Source organism: Aquarana catesbeiana, linkage group LG04 (genome assembly GCF_042186555.1).
Source record: "Aquarana catesbeiana isolate 2022-GZ linkage group LG04, ASM4218655v1, whole genome shotgun sequence".
Taxonomy (NCBI): domain Eukaryota; kingdom Metazoa; phylum Chordata; class Amphibia; order Anura; family Ranidae; genus Aquarana; species Aquarana catesbeiana.
Window position 1 is genome coordinate 588,965,152 of NC_133327.1, and position 18,033 is coordinate 588,983,184.

Consider the following 18,033-nt stretch of genomic DNA (forward strand, 5'->3'; position numbering starts at 1 on the left):
GTGTCACCAACACTCACATGCCCCCATCTGCTCTGTGTCCCTCTGACAGCTGAATAAACCTGAAAAAAGGTGCACTTTATAGCTTACACAGCCCCACGTTTGTGAACGTCTGAGGCACATCAATGCTGCGCTAAGCCCTGCCCCCCTTTTTCCATCTTCCCAACGCGCCCCCCCCCCCCCCCACTCTTTTCAAAAAAAGATTGTTTTCCTGCGCAAGCGGGCCTCTGATCCGACCGGATCGCATGGGGAGGGGGGGCTGGGGTGGAGGAGAGCTGATGGATGGAGAACTGTCATTATGGCGGCGGGAGCAGGAGCGGCGCGGCATACCGCCAACTGGCCCATGCTCCTTCTGCCTCCTGGAGAGGAGCTGTCCAGGTGGGGGATGTTTTAAAGAAAAAAAACCCCCTTCCCACGTCTTACCTGGGCTCGGGCTGGAGGAAGCGTGCAGCTTGTATTGACACAGAGCGAGACTGACAAGCATGGAACAGGTACGTGCTCTTGACAGCCCGCGGTGGCGACTTTAGGCATGACAACATTTACTTTAAAGGAGAAAACCCAAGAATTAGAAAATTCCTTAGGAATCTCCACTTACCTTATCCAGCTGCAGGGTTCTGTGGTAAATCAAACAGACCCAATTTTCATCACTCACGGTGGGCTCCGTTTAAAAAACCTTCAGGGACCAGGGCCCCTTTTTATCGAGGTTACACACCCCTGGACCTGTAAAGCACCCCGTCAGGAAATATGGCTGAAATAACCAAAGCACCGGATCCCAGGGTCCAGCTCTCTAAAAAGAGAAGCATTACAGGAAAAACCTCTTTTCCCCACCACGAGGCCCGGGTACCATTCAATTCGGCCTGAAAAGACACTTTGAATGGATCCGGTAAGGGGAGGGGTTATATGGGAAGTTGAACTTCATGTCTAGGGTGTGCCAGTGTCCGTCACCTGAAGGTGCCATATAACCCATTCAGTAATTACTGTGGCGCTGTCTTCCGTGAGGTGCGATAAAGAAAGCCCAACAGCTTGCGCAATGTTCCTTACAATAGCTCTGCAATCAGCAAAGGGCTTGCTCAATGCTGAATGGAAAGCTCTGCAGGGAGACCACTCCTTCCACATAGACATCAATGGACCCCTTTCTGCAGCATGCTGGCAGGGGACCAGCTTTTCTACTTAGGCTGTAGCTGCTTTCTAAAGAAAATATACTGTAAGACTTTGCATACCTTTTCTATAGAAGCATGTCGGAATGTAATTAAAGTGGTTGTAAACCTCAGTCATGGAATTTGAGCAAAGCACATATATCTGTAGTGTTTACTTATCTCTCCAAAGCTCTAATGCCCTGTACACACGGTCGGATTTTCCGATGGAAAAAGTGCGATTGGATTGTGTTGTTGTTGGAAATTCGGATCGTGTGTGGGCTCCATCGGACTTTTTACGTCGGAATTTCTGACACACAAAGTTTGAGAGCAGGATATAAAATTTTCCGACAACAAAATCCGATCGTTTAAATTCCAATCGTGTGTACACAAATCCGACGCACAAAGTGCCATGCATGCTCAGAATAAATTAAGAGATGGAAGCTATTGGCTACTGCCCCGTTTATAGTCCCGACGTACGTGTTTTACGTCACCGTGTTCAGAACGATCGGATTTTCCGACAACTTTGTGCGACCGGGTGTATGCAAGAGAAGTTTGGCCCAAAATCCGTCGGAAAAGATTCGATGGATTTTGTTGTCGTAATGTCCGATCAATGTCCCATCGTGTGTACAGGGCAAAGGTGTTGTTTCTCTCTGGTGCTTTGTTCCTCTTTTATCAGCAAGAGTCACTTCTGAGAAGTTTTCCCGACACATGAGATAAAATTGTGTCGGGAGGGGGAGAATGGAGCTAGTCTATTCACAACACAGTTCTTCATCTAATTTCTTTTCTCCAATCAGCTCTCACACACTGTAACTGCAGCCTCTCCGCCACCTTCTCTGTGCTGCTGACAGATGAAAAAAGATTTTAACATGACCTGCACTTTTGAAAGGGTGCAGGGAAAAGGAGACTGCAGATAAACACGTAAAAGCTATGTAGGAGGATTTGTTTTATCTCTGTGTATCACCTGAGGCTGTTCACTTCACTGGGTATATGTGAGGGTTTACAACCACTTTAACTAATTTAAACTGAAAGTGCAATTGGGTATTCACTTTTAAGACACACAGTAGGTTAAATGTTGAGCATGGGGGGGGCGTAGCTTAGCGCATGGAGCCATAGGACATGTATCGCGGCAGCTCCTGGTCCTGACGGTTCTCACAGGGCTCTAACTCCTCCAATCCTTCTCAATCTCCTCCAGACTGTACCGATGGGCAAGGGCAAGCCCAAGGCCAAAAAAAAATCCAGCGGTGGCCAGGTAGGAGGCGATCTGGGACATCATCTGCAGCCTCTATGCACAAGGCAAAATCCAAGATCCTCCCCAGCCTGCTCTGAGCCAGCAGATGCCATGCAGGTAAGCTCCAGGGGCCGTTCTGCATCCCTTGCTGACTTTGATCCACCCACACGCAGCTCTCAAAGCCTCTCTCAGGCCTCACTATACTCAGGGGATGGATGGATGGGATATGGAATCGCAGAAGTGATCCTTACATTCATATATACGCTCTCTGCCTAGTAAGGTTGATTTTGAACACTATGTCAAACGCATTGATAAGACATATAAGCAGGAGATTACTAAGCTCAAGAAAGACCTGGGGGTCCACATGGAGGACATTGAAAATACCACGGATGGTGTGTGCAATGCTCTGCAATCCCATGAGGAGACACTGAACTTTCATACTGTTTTACTGCAACAGCTCATGTACCAGCAGGACGACATTGAAACAGAAATAGACAGAACAACATCAGGATCCATGGCATTCTTGAATCAGTAGAGCATAAGGATCTGGCGGGGGCAGTCATCGCCATCTTTAACCAGCTGCACCAACAGCCTAAAGATTCCCCTTTTGAATTGGACAGAGTCCACAGGACCTCAGTCCCGAGGAACCCCGATTTTTTCTTTGTTTGTGACACACTGTGTAGGGTGCATTTCTACCATGATAAAGAGGCAATCATGCGAACTGCCGGCACACAGGATTCCATTCGGCTGAATGGGACCCTTGTCATGCTCCTGCAGAATCAATCCCGCCAAACTTTTTCCATGAGACGCTCTCTAAAACCACTCACATCCCTCCTCCAGGAAAATAACATCAAATACCAATGGCGGCTCCTCTTCCAGCTACGGGTCCATCATGACAGCAAAGCGGCCCTATTCCTCACCTTGGGGGATTTTCCAAATTTCTAGAGTACCCTGGAACTGCCTCAGGTCTCTCTTCCAGATTGGCCCCTCTCACCTACAACCCCAGGACTCTCATTCCCTCCACAGTGGCAGAAATACAGCAAGAAGAAGCTCTCCAAATCCTCTTCTCAGCTGCCCCCAGATGATTGAGCTTCTGATAGCTCCTGCTATGTTTACCCTTCTTTGTTGTTTCGGGGGCCAGGACTGTTCTTTGCCCCTGCACAGGGTTTACACCCTGCACCCATGACCCCTTAGGGTCTGCTCATTTGGCTCTCCAAGTAACCTATTCACAATTTACGTCTTGTGTTTTATGTTCTCTAAACCGTTCTTGTTTGCAGGTGCCAAAGAGACACATACTGTATCTTAAACTATCCGGGATCAGTGCTTATATCCCGTTGTTCCCTCGCCCTCCCATATAATATGTAATGTTGTTTTAATCTTGTTTTCCTCAGTGCTCACTGTGGGCTTCAAAACCCTTGCCTTACAATAGTTTGGCGGAATTTCACATATTGTATTTTATCGCCTTATGGTTCCTTATATGCTATATATAATATATGGTGTCCATTTTTTTTTATTCATTTAAATTTTTTTGCCTACATTCGCCTCCCCCGTGGGATTGTGAGATGCTACGTGTGCTTAACACGACTACACCCCTTAGGACCTGCAGTGTGTGTCCATGCACTGTACATTTTCTAGATTGCTATATATTGTAGAGATATGTTTCTATTCATTCTGTGGTTTATTGCTGCCACCTAGTGGCCTGTCATTTTTAGCTGGAAGGTGGTTTCCTTCTCATACTGTCTTGACTTTTCCTTCTCCCCTGACCTGGAGTTGGAACCTGCCCACTCTCCTTACTTGATCACGCTTTCCTATTCTTTTCTTTCTGTCTACCTACCTTTTCTCGCTAACCCTCTCCTGTCTTTCTCTATTGAGCAAATCTTGTTACACATTTGGTCAAGTGATGGCTATATCATAGAATACCCGTGGGTTTTTTTTTCTTTTTTCCGTTACAGTCATAATGTCCCATAACAATATTGCGTTATCTTCTTTCAATTGCAGGGGTTTTAACACCCCGGAAAAGAGGAGTCAGATATTATACTACTTCCACAAAGCCCGCTCTCAAATCTTACTCCTACAAGAGACCCACTTTAGGGGCACGGACATTCCTGCCCTTAATAATCGCTATGACCGAAAGTGGTACCACAGCACGAACCCGCAAGCCAAATTACGAGGGGTTTCCATAGCCTTCCATAAAACATTCAATCCAGAGGTTCTGGATTCCCTTATTGATCCTTCAGGTCGCTTTATTTTTCTCAAACTGAAATCTAACTCATCTATCTTCACAGTGGCTAATGTGTATGGACCTAACTATGATCAGGGAGTTTTTCTGTCCGTGGTTCTAAACAAATTACTCTCTTTCGGTGGTCTCTGCTTCATTCTGGGTGGTTTATCTCAGCGTGACTCTTTCCCCAGCTGTGGATACCTCCTCGGGTAAGTCCTCCATCCCTCACTCCACCCTCACACATATCAAGTCACTTCTACACTCCGCTCAACTGGTGGATGTTTGGCATATACAGCATCCCTTCGAGAGAGACTACAGCTGTTACTCAGTAGCTCACAATTCCTATAGCCGTATTGACTTTTTTCTTGTCTCCCAATCAGTGTTAGACCTTCCTCTTAGAGCGTCCCTTGGTAATCTATTGTGGTCCGACCATGCTCCTATACATCTACAACTAGCACACCCCCTAAGGTCCATAAGAAGTTCTCTTGGCGCTTAAATGACAACCTATTAAAAGATACTCCTTGTATGGCGGCGATTAAACTAGCGATCCAAAACGTTGTCTTGGATCATAGATCTGTTGATACTAGTCCTTCAGTTAAATGGGAAGCCCTGAAATGCATGCTGCGTGGGGTCTTCATACAGCATGGATCACGCTTAAAGAAAGCCAGATCTGCTGATAGCCCGTCTTCTCTCAACTACAGCTACCCTTGAGCTCTCCCACAAACAAAACTTATATCCTACGATCTATGAAGATCTCTCTAATGCCCGCTGAGAATTGCTGGGTATCCTAGACTTCCACTTTCTTATAGCTAGGGATAAAGCACATAACTACCATTACTCCTTAGCCAACAAGTGTGGACAGCACTTAGTGAGGGCCTTCCACCCACGCCACCCTCGTCGTTCCATACAACTCATTTGCACCTTCTATTGGCAGCGTATCTGCAACACTCAAGGCTTCTCCACTGCCTTTCGGCAATATTATTCCAAATTATATAATCTTCCCCCGCAACCTAGGACCCAACAGATGGGCCCCCCTTCCTCTGTCATGAAAGACTACATCGTAGAGACAGCCCTACCACATGTAGACGCCGAAGCGGCAACTGACCTCGAAAAACCTTTATCTGAATCAGAGTTCCAAGGTGCCATTAAAGCTATGAAACCAGGGAAATGTCCAGGCCCAGATGTGTTCTCACCTAGGTTCTATAAATTGTTTGCCCCTCTCCATGCTCCCTTACTATCGACAGCATTCAACTCCATTGACGATTCCAAATTACCCTCTAAAGACCTTCTATCCGCTAACATCTCTGTCCTTCCTATCCCTACCTGCCAATACCCTTGCTCAAGTGAGATCTAATTTCTCCTTTCCTTGGGGCACTAGGGGTATCTCATATTTAGGGATAATGATTCCTTCTAACTTGTCAGACCTATACGCCCTGAATTATGTCCCATTATTAGCTCAAATCAGGAAGGACCTAGATGCCTGAATTAATCCTCTGTTATTCCTGTTATAGAATGCAAGATTACATTACCACATTTAACAGTCAAGGAAGCAATGATGATCTCTGTGAGAAGATGTATGTGAAAAGAAAGTTGGTTAATGAGAATTGGACAGCCCTGGGTCTTCTTGAATACTGGTGCCAAACTGTCTGGGTGGCCAGTGACCTAAGTTACCTAGGCTTGTCTAGGTGACAAGTTGTTAATTAGCTTACTGTTTAGTTAAATTACTGTTTATGTTGGCTGTTCCTTACGTGTGCTAATGATATTAGTGTTTACAGTTTGCTTTGCTTAGGATCTTATCTGATTTTGTGTGGTATATATTCTGTGTGAGTTTATGATAAAGTCAGTTCCAGTTTGCACCTAAGCTAGTGTCTTCTAGTTCCTGGGTGTATATATTTAGCTATAATACCTGGTTCCTGGTTCCAGATTGGAGGAAGCTGTATCTTGGTGTAAGCACCTAAGCAGGGTGCAAGGCAGTCCGTCACAGCATACAAAACCAAAGCAATAACATTGTGTTGGTGCTGAGTGGCAACAGGAAGGACCCAGGTTGAATACTGCAACCTGCTTAGATGACAGTCACACACATCATGACATGTTGCTAGCCACCACTATCCTGACTATGCAGTCCTAGCCTACATGTGGCCTAAGATCGCATGCATCCCTGGTTATTTATGCAACTTTTATATAGCCATAGCTGGTCATTAAGATGTCATTTTCTAGGACAGTATAGTAAATGAAATCTATCATCTACTTGGCTTCTACAGGCTGCAGCAATTTTTCATTCACCATTAACCTTCAAAAGAATGCCATTAGTGCCTTCACTGGTATCTCTGGTTAAATGTGAATTAGTCCACATCAACTCTATTTATAATCTGATCCATGTACCTGCCTATCCTATATAATATTCAGCACATTACCAAAACAGCCATTCTTCTGGAGAATCATAAAAAATAAATAATGCGAAAGACATAAATGTAGCCCTTGTGCCTACCAGAACCATTATACAGTAATTCTATTCAACAGCCGGAGCTTGGAAAGAATATGCATGCCAAGTAATTGAGATGAGGAGTGCGAAGAGAGGTATTTCCTTTGTGACATAAGAAATATTCTACATATTTTATCATTTCAGCACTGCCAATGTCTTTAATTAAAGATTATATCAAATTAAAGATGACAGGACACCTTCAGGGGAAATGCATTTCATTCTCTGCATTTCTGGAGCAAGACACAAAGAACAGATTTTAGGAACAGCTTGTAGTGTGGCACCAAAATCTTATAATTACATAATTAGGAACAGTACACTTCTCTTGAAACACTCCACGGCCATCTTGCTGTATCTATGCATGACTTAAAGTGATCCAGTATATCAAGCAGACCTGTCAGGTACCTCATTCCTATTCACCGCATCTGCGTTAGCCAGTCTAAGTGTTGCTTTGGTGACACTGCCCACACATGTAATAACAAACGGCGCTCTCAGTTCCTTCTCTTGCACAAATTTAAACAATGATGTGACTATTTCTTCTCCTGGTCCCAATCGCAGGGCGTACACTGACAGAGAGCTCGGTCCCCCCTGAGTGAAAGAACAGAAAAAGAGATAATTGTTTATGTATTTGTCAGAAAAGTATAACCCGTGCATATCAAGACAGAGAGTTAGATATGAATGGAAAATGCAATCTAAGTTTAATTCAAATGTGCAAGATTGCATTACATATTTTTTTGATTTTGCTATGCTTCTCTCCATTGTATAAAAAAATAAATAAAAGCTAGAGCCCTAAAAGAAGAAGACATTTTTTACTGGAGTGGAATTCCTTTGGGTCTAGCCAGCCACAGCTTATCTGCAGCCAATCAATGCTTTTGCTGCACACAGAATGCATCCTTAGCTGCGGATGAGAACCAGAAGTGTTGGGGCACTCAGATTTAGAGGTAGCCCACACTAGCAAATATATAAGCATTTCAGAGTTCTAATTTTTATTTCCTAAGGGGAGAAGTAAACCTAAAGCCAAAATCTTCTTTAAAGTGTTATTAAAATCATTTTTTTAAATTAAAATAACATGTTATACTCACCTGCCCTGTGCAATAGTATGGCACAGAAAGGCCCAGAACCTTCTCTTCTGGGGTCCTCCGCCGATGCTGTCTACTCCGCTTCTGTGTCTGACCCCCATAGCAAACCACTTGCTACTGGGGCAGATATGCGGGCTAACTCCCGAGCCAAGCTCTGCGTGTCCATAGACACACACAGCACATCTCAGCCCTGCCCCTCTCCCCTCCCTCCTTACAGGATTTGTTTGACAGCAGCAGGAGCCATTGTCTCCTACTGTTGCCTCCGTGCATGTGAGGAGAGAGAGAGTAGCAATGTTGCTCTCGAGCACAGCACTGGATGGATACAGGACTCAGGTAAGTAATTGGAGGAAGGGCCCAAAGCCTTTAGAACTACTTTAAAGTGGTTGTAAATCCTGTTACACCACTTTTACCTACAGGTAAGCCTATAATAAGGTAAGCATGTGCGGGAGTTGCGTCATCGCGTCTCCAGCAGATCACAGCGCCGGAGCCTGAAAACTCAGAAATACCACGCAAAAGTATGGCAGGCATTAATTCTACTATACCATTTGGTGGCATGCAGTTTATTAGATGCATTTGGGGTGCTGTTGACAAATAAAGGCACCGGTGAGTGTCTAACAGAGGGCAGCTATGTGGTGCAGGAAACACATGGAGAAATGCATGTTTCCTGCACCACAAGTGGTGTGAACAGGCCCTTAAGCAAGACCCTATGTTCTACTTTGTAATTTATCATTAAGAACCATTATCACAAAAAATATTGTATTCTGATAACTGCATTGTCAATATATGTAATGATAATAGTAATTTTATTAATTCTTTTATATTCCCTTGTTTATAGTTTTTATTCTAATTTTTACACAGACACACCTGTCCACAAAATTGACAGGGGATAGGACAAACTAAAACACAGCCTAGGCTGCTGGGCCTGTTGCAAGAGCAGTAATACAATAGATAATATAAACCATGTAAACCGAAAAGCAGTTAAATGAACATAAAAAATAATTTTAAAGTAATTGTAAAGTCTCGTTTTTCTTTTTAAAAATAACAAACATGTTATACTTACCTCCTCTGTGCAGTTGGTTTTGCACAGAGCAGCCCAGATCCTCCTCTTCTTGGGTCCTTCTTTGCTGCTCCTGGGCCTTCCCTCCTATCGAGTACCCCCTCAGCCAGCAGCTCTCTATGGGGGCAGCTGAGCCAAGTCAGAGCTCTGTGTATCCATTTAGACACGGAGCCCCAGGGGGCCGTGTCCGGATGTGAGCCGTAGAGGATGTGCTGCTGAAGAGCTCCGCAAATCCTGCCACTATCCGTTGCCATCCTGTACACTGACTATCCTGGTGAGCCTCCAAATCTGCCCTACCTGTCCCTGGGCATCCCCTGCCTCAGCCCCAGCCTGAATTGCGGAGCCCGGCAGGATGGCTGTGTCTTTACCCGGCCCACGGCTGGCTCCACACAGCCGAGATCCGCCGCCATCTTGAGGCCTACATAGCCTCCTGCATCCTCCGTGCTTGAGTGCTGTGATCCGCGGGACGAGTGGCAGCCCCATCCTCACCCACCTGTTGCAGCTTCTCCGGAGGAGGTAGATCGGGTGTATGTCATTGGGGGGCCGCCTGAGGATCCCTAAAGGCTAATTCCACACACCCGCGGCCCACTGCCATCTTGCGGCCTACGAAGCCAGCCACATCCTCCCCGCTCGGGTGTTGTGATCCGTGGGAATTGCGGCCATCCCATACTCCTTCCCTTGTGTCAGCATCCTTGGAGGGGGCAGACTAAATATATTGCAGCTGGGGGCTGTCAGCTGAGCCCATCTGGTTCCAGAGAGGGAGCTCAGCATTGCACAATCCTCAGGTGTCAGCCATCCCTGCAGGAACTCTCCCTCTTTACACATCACAGGCTCTTAAAGGGGTATACCTACCTACCTGCAATTGATCTGAAATTCTCCAGAACACCCACTCACGCCCTCAAAGAGCAAATCAGCAACCAAAAAGGTGCCTGCATAGCCCGCCCAGTGTCCCAGTGCCATCCTGGATCAACTTAGAGTGCTATTAGCGGACACGGACCAGGCAGCGAAACTGGCAGCCTCTCCACCTCCTCAAGTGCCGCCACAAACGAGTGACACCGCTGTTATCCTTGCAGCCATAGAACAAAGTAGAACCTCCTTACTGGTCCGTATTGACCACCGGGCAGAGGAATGCAACCTTATCAGGGCGGATCTGGATAAAATCAGGGGCAGACTTTCTGAGACCGAGTCGCAGATCTCTACCACAGAAGATCTCACTGCACGCCATGATGTTGCCCTCCATTCACTGCAGCGCACCGTCCAATCACTGGTGGATAAATCTGATGACGTGGAAAACTGCCTCCGGAGGAATAATATCAGGGCCCTGGGTCTGCCAGAGGGGGCGGAGGGAGACCGCCCTGCTGAATTTGCAGAGGCCTTCTTTAAGACACTTCTTAACCTGACTGAGGTCCCCCCGACCTACATGGTGGAAAGGGCCCACAGAGCCCCAACTGGCCGGAGCACCCCTGGGGCCCCACCAAGGCCCTTTCTAGTGGGGTTCCTGAACTTTAGAGACCGTGATCGCATCCTTAGTGAGGCCGCAAACATCCCACCCTTCCCTTTGAGCACACTGTGGTACATCTTTATCCTGACTTCTCCGCGGACCTACAGAGACATCGAAAAACCTTCACTGATGTCAGAAGACAGCTACGGGAATGGAATATCAAGTACTCCATGCTTTACCCAAGTCGCCTGCGAGTTCAACATGGTGGTTCGGTGAAGTTTTTTGAATCCCTCGAAGAGGCAGACAACTGGCTACTATCTTTGCAATAATCTTTCTGTTCCAAGGATCGTTTGTTCCTGTTTCACAGCTGCTTGATTACTTCTGCAACAAGTGGAGTGAGGCAGTTCACCCATGGGGGGGGCATGCAGGGGGACTTCTCCACCCAGCTGCCTGACACCCTTCTTCATCCTTGTGACCATCTAACAAGACTGCCCAGATGTCCTCTGAGCATGCCCCCCACTCGGGGGGTGGGCTGGCCTTCCACTAGCTAACCCATGTTGTTCCCAGTGTCTTGCCGCAGGCTCCCTCCAAGGCGGGCGACTAGGGCAGCTCACCCCCCCAATTGGGGCAATACTCTCCCCAGCACTTACTTGTTCCTAGCTAATTGGAGCTACAGCAAGACATTTCAACACACCTTCTCAATGACACTGTGGCCACACAGGGCATCTATGGACTACCCGGTCCCCTGCCGGATGTGATGGGATACGCATCCCCTCACCCACGCCTGCTGTTAGAAGCCAGGCACCATCAGGGTTCTGCCCTGAAACTTTGAGACTTCCGTAGGTAATTTTTGTTGGTACTAAACTTTAGGGAGTAAACTACAAGCCTGGTTATGTTGGGTATTGGCTAAGTAGTAGGGAGTTTTTTAATATGGTTATAACTACTCGGTTGTCTGATTACACTGTTCTGCTTATCACCACCTCATCTCCTTTTCTACTCCACTGTTTTCTGAGGAAATTTTTTCTAAGGTCATTATTGAAACATATAGCGATAGTCTTCACTAACTATCTGAAATTATTACATGATGGCTATGTCTAATGTTAAACTGGTTTCCTGGAACATAAGAGGCCTGAATTACAAATTTAAACGTTCCCTAATGTTCAAATTCTTAGCGTCACACAAGCCACACATCCTCTTTCTACAGGAGACTCATCTCATGGGAAGTAGGATATTGGCTCTGCGTAGATTTTGGGTGAGACAGGCCTTCCATGCCACATACTCGACCTATGCGAGAGAAGTCGCAATCTTAATCAATAAAGACCTACCATGTAAAGTTGAGAAAGTGGTCTCGGACCCCTCTGGCAGATACATAATTCTGTTACTGGAACTTCATTAAGTTCTCTGGGCTTTTGTAAATGTCTACCTGCCCCCTCCTGTAGACCCCACTCTTCTCTTCTCCATTAGCGAGAAACTAGCTTCCCTCCCCCAACACATATCATTTTTGCTGGGGATTTTGAATAAATTCTTGATCCTGCCCTAGACTCCTCTAACACCCAGCGCACTGTCTCCCCTGATCTCGCCCAATGGGCGGACACCTTTGCTCTATCTGAGATATGGAGATGGAAACATTCTGACTCTAAAGTCTTTTCAGACCTGTCCACAACCCACAAATCTGGCTCAAGAATTGATTTTGCACTTGGTAGCGCTCCAGTGCTTTCCAAAGTCTCTGAGGCATCGTATCTCCCAGCAAACAAAAAGAAATACCCCCTGAATGGGACTTTGAAAGACCACCAACTCTGATATAAAAATGAATGACTTTAATAATACCGCATAATTCAATACAAATGAGTAAAAAGACGTATAGCGTCTGTACAGTACATACATAATACATAAAAAAACACAAAGAAAATCATGGTATACAGAAGAACATCAATATTCTCCAATGGGTAGTGTACCCTGATACCCTCACATGGTGAGTTTCCCTTCTCTTCTATTGTATCTCCCAGCAGGACTCTCTGACCACTCTCCACTTGAAATATGCTTCCGGTTGGGTAGACTCAAAGATCCAGGCACCTGGAGGCTAGCTCTCAGATGGATTAACAATGACAGTGTGTCTGAGCTCATATCTCCACAACTCAAAGATTACTGGTCTCACAATACGGACACAGCTCCTCCTGGGGTGGTGTGGGATGCCTTCAAGGCCACAATTCGAGGCTCCTATATTTCGGCCATCAAAGCTACCAGAACCGATTGTGCTTCTGAAACCTTAAGACTAGAAGGTCTAGAGGCTGATGCTTCTGCCTCCTTTGCTGAGCAACCCACACCATTCAACTATCTCCAACTGGCCCAAGCCAGGAGGAATATAGCTCTACACTACACTTCTCTGACCCAAACTGATATCCGTTTGTTGTCTGGTAAAATATTTGAATCGGGTGATAAAAACGGACACCTGCTAGCCAACCTGGTGTCTGAGCCTCAACTTCAAACTATAGTCCCTGATCCCGACGCAATCTTTCACAAATGTTATGCCTTCTTTAGGAACCTATATCACCATCCCCACTGTCCTGCCCCTGAGGTTCTTGAATCTGAACTACAAAAATGACATCTCCCCAGCCTCCCATCTCTAGAGATCGAGGCCCTGGATGTCCCAATAACAACCCAGGAGATAGAGTTGAGTATATATATAAATGGGGTAGTGGCGCTCCCTAGAGTTTGGTTGGGCAGGTGGGTGATATAGAATACCAGTAGTGAATGGGACCAAAAAAAATGTCCCAATCATTACTGGTATTCTATATCACCCACCTGCCCAACCAAACTCTAGGGAGCGCCACTACCCCATTTATATATATACTCAATTCTGAAACACCTTGGGGAGTTTCCTTAGGGGGGCTGCATACCTTTATACCGTCCTAAGCGCAGTCATTATACTTTATTCACGAGATAGAGATGGCTATCGCCTCAATATCTCCATTCAAAACCCCTGGCCACGGTGGCCTCCCGGGTGACTAGTACAAAAGATACACCAAGATTATAGTTCCCAAGCTCCAGCTACTCTTCTCCCGATCCTTAGAGGTCAACTCCTTACCACCCATGTACGGAGCCCACATTATTTTCATCCCTAAACCGGGCAAAGACCCGAAACATTGTGCCTCTTACAGGCCTATTTCTTTATTAAGCTATGACCTAAAAATTCTGGCCAAGGTTCTCGCCACTAGGTTGGTCAAAGTTCTACCTGATCTGGTCGACACTGATCAAACCAAGTTCATGCCAGGAAAATCTACTGACATCAACCTGCGTTCTCACTCATCTGCAGCTCCCAAACTCTCATTCCCAAACCCGTGTAATGGTAGCATTAGGTATTGAAAAAGCCTTTGATATGGTAACTTGGCAATATATGAAATCAGTCCTACAGACCTTTGGATTCGGTCCCTCCTTTTGCAAGTGGATAGACATACTGTATAAATCAAAGGATATGAAAAATGGGAATCTCGTTGGGGTAACACATAGTAGCACTCACCACATATATCAAAGGGGGTGTGATCAAAAAACTATATTAAGAAAAAATAAAAATAAAAAACTAAATGACCAAGGCACACTTAAAAAGAGTAAACTACAAAAAAGTGTATTTGCTATACAAAACTGAACACAAAAGTATGCACAACCACCCCTAAAAGATAGATATGGTGGGGTATAATCCCTGCGCAATGGCTTTGTTTTCTGTGTTTGCTTTACATATCATGGAAGTCCGCTGAAAACTGGAAAACTCTACCATAAACCAACGGCAGTGAAATTGGTATTATTTTTGAACCCGTTGCTATATATTTAAGCATACCTACTAATGAATCCACTGCATATATCTGGGTTTACATATAAGGTCCTGTCACTTTTTTACAAAGGACATTTATGTTACACAATTAGTGGACGTTTTATTTGTGTATATTCACTTATTAAGTGTATTTTAGTTCACAGGAGGACTATTTATTATTTATTCACAGTCACTTATCATATTGTTGAAAGTTCACTCATTTATGGTACTTATATTTTAAGACACACAGTGTATTATTAACAGGTTAATATCAGCCCAATTATTTATTTATATATGCTTTAGCTGTAAAAAAGCAGATTTCTCTGTCTGTGATGTCACTCCTCCATTCAGCCAGGAGGAGGAGTGACATCACAGACACAGAAATCTGCTTTTTACAGCTAAAGTAGTCCTCCGTCTATGCTGCTGGATCTACTCACCTTCTTCACCCCTCCTAGTGGGTAACAAGCGTATTTGATCATTTGTTCACTCAAATGGTCCATCTTATCTGGTAAGAGTGCATTTTTACTAACGGTGGAGGATCTTTCACTAAGAACGTTGGCTATAGCATTTGGCTCATTCCAATATATAACGTGGTGGATTACATAATATGCTGGATGTGTATGGACTTTCATTATTGCGCTGCACCTTTTTATTTTTTATATTTTTTATATTTATATGTCAGATACAAAGGCAAAAATTTATATAGTGTCTGGTCATATATCAAAGGTTGGGCAGTGAACACAAAATCATTCTCATCATAACACTAAAATGAAACAGCCTTTTAGAATAAGAGACATTGTATGAACCTTAGAGTGTTTGAAAATAAAGTAATAGATTTAAAATATCTATATTTTGTCACTAACATTCTAAGACACTATTAATATCCAAGTTGTACATCTAGAAAAGCACTGACCTTAATAACAGCAGTATACTAATCCAACTGTAGAACACTAAAATCCATTCCACCAGATAAAAAAAATAAGAAAAATTATTTTCTAAAAAATTACATTCAGCCTGAACAGGCTGCCTCTGGCAGATAACTCTAATATCTTATAAGAAATGGCAACCAGTAGCTGGTTGCTGTTTAGTATGTAATTAGATATGCGATAAGAATCAAAATAAATCTATATGAACAGTTTGAAAAATGCTATGCAGATAAGATAAGCTTTTTTAGCATTAAGTTTTCTAGCTGCCCTGAGCTCCAAGCGCTGCCTGTGAGTTAGCCTGCTGGGAGACAGGAAGAAGTGTTGACGCATCTTTGCCCTACTGAGATTTTATATTCTGCCAACTTAATTTCTCTGGATGTCGCTACTTTTGTTGGCTGAAGAATCTGACGTTGTATTTTTGCTCTTTAGTTGCTAACTTTGGTGCTGAAAATTAAATCTTCACACAAGTAGCAGACTGCGTAGTGAAATGGTAATAGTTATTATTATATAACACTTTCCAAAAATACAGTATAGTCTTATCACTCTAAATATACCAAAAAACAGAAATGTTTGCCACCTAAATGGTCCATAAAACTCAATGATATCCTGTCTTTTCTGTATGAGAAAGTGATGTGGGTTTTGCACTCACGGTATACACAAGCTAATCCTATTCTCCTCAGTCTAAATAAACCAACCCTATCCATTGTCATGTTGCGTCATCCTTCCTCATAAAGAAACACCCATCCTGGAGAAAAAGTGGAGTTGCGCCACTTCCTATTCACAAAAGAATCACTCAATATATTGCAGCTTACCAATAATTAGATGTGGTGGCTGCATTAGTTTTCTTTTTTTAGGCTTTTTTTCCTTTGTTTTCACCTGGTCATCTAGCAAGTAACACATCTCCTGTATTAGTAAGACACAACTCCAGATGAATGAGCACAGGGGGCATGGCAGACAGCAGCATTGTCAGTCTGGGGGGAGGGTGGTGTTAAATGTATTAGCAGATTTAGATACCCTAACAGACTGAAGCCAAACTACAGCTCACATTTTATAACCAGTTAAAGCAAACAGTTATTTCCTTTTGGGATACATTTTTACATGAATAAGTAAAAAATAAAAATGTGCATGCTGTGTCGGTAACACCAGGTGATGTCGCCAGGTGGCCCCTCCATTACCTATATAAGAACTGGCAAATATCGGAGAAGGCATTCAGTGGTCAGCAGTCAATGAGTGCAGAGCGTATTTTTTTTTTCTTTTCCAGGTGCGGAGGGCGGCGTGATTGGCGATGGCTTTACATCAGGGGAGACTGTTTTTCTATTTTTTATTTTTTAACCGTCTCTGTGTTTTTATTACTTTTTTACACTTTTGTACACTTTTACACTTACACATACTCATTCACATGGGGGGGCGGGATCTTGGGGTGCCCTTCTGGAAGGGGGCTTCCAGATTCCGATAAGCTCCCTGCCCGCAGACCCCCACAACTACCACCCAGGGTAAAGGGGCATGTTAAGGGCATGTGGCCTGGTATGGTTCAGGAGGGTGTGGGCGCTCGCCCCCCCTCCTTTCCTGACCTGAGAGGCTGGGTGCTCGGATAAGGGTCTGGTATGGACTTTAGAGGAGACACCCACACTGTTTTTTTTTTATTTGCCGTTTTTATTTTACTATTTTTTTTTAACAGCAAATGGTTTTTTTTTTATTATTCAGCTGTCAGCGGGGAAGCCCATTGACAGCTGATGACTCATCGGTCAGCTGGCTTCCCAAGCCCGCTCCTTAACAACCAGCTTTTACTGTGCCCTGATTGGACAAAGCTTTGCCCAATCAGGGCACAGAATGCACTGTGCAGTGCGCAGTGCATTTCAGGGCATTTGGAGGGCATTTGGAGGGGCGAACACCCTGCAAATGCTAGTGTTCCCCAAACAGGGCACACAACAAGTGCAGGGAAGGGCTAAGTGGATCTAAGCTATTAGGGTAATCCAGAACAGGCGATGTGTCACTGCTCAGTGGTATACTGCATAAGTATGCTAGTGTCTAAGGAACTGGATAGCAAATTGTGTTAGCTAGTGTCTTGCCTTGTTTTGTGGTGCAGAGTGTTTGGTGGGTTGGCAACCCTCTCACCAATCCTGTGCTTCAGCTGTTAGTACCGACAGCAGAGGGGCCCCTCATGGATCGATGATTTGTCTCTGTCAAACCTGCATTGTGTGGCTGTAGATGCAGTTGTAGGCCCACTAACCCACTCTGAGTGGCTGCGGATGCTGCTGCTAAGGCCACACTGTAAGGCGAGTGCCCATGGACTCATCACTCTAGCTTGGACATCTGTTTCCTTCCCTGGTCTAGTGCCAAGTCCCCCTCTCTAATTGCCTTTTAGGTGAGAGGAGCAGACTGGCAGAGAGCTTTAGTCCTCGGGATCCTGAGCGAAAAAGCCCTGAACTTTCCCAGGCAGTTTGATAACAAAATCCTCCTCTGCATCCTCCTAGGTCTTGAGTCAGGGATCAGGAGCAGGGATGGGGCAAAGAACAGCAGCAAGAAGAAGCTGGTGGGAAGCCACTCATAAATCTGTCTCTATAAGATCAGAGCCACTGTGGAGCAGTGTCGGAAGGGAGGGGAAGGCAGCCCACACATGATGCCACTTCCTCTGTACCCCAATGCCCGCAGTGGTGGGGGAGG

General features: G+C 44.9%; 1 protein-coding gene across 1 annotated transcript in view; it reads right to left on the reverse strand.

Annotated features, from left to right (window-relative positions):
• LOC141140706 (bifunctional protein GlmU-like) overlaps positions 1-18,033 on the reverse strand; it is a 138,584-nt gene that overhangs the window by 12,492 nt on the left and 108,059 nt on the right. The window contains exon 3 of the mRNA XM_073628144.1: positions 7,467-7,649. Within this exon, the coding sequence (XP_073484245.1) occupies positions 7,467-7,649 (183 nt within the window). The remainder of the gene's footprint in view (positions 1-7,466; positions 7,650-18,033) is intronic.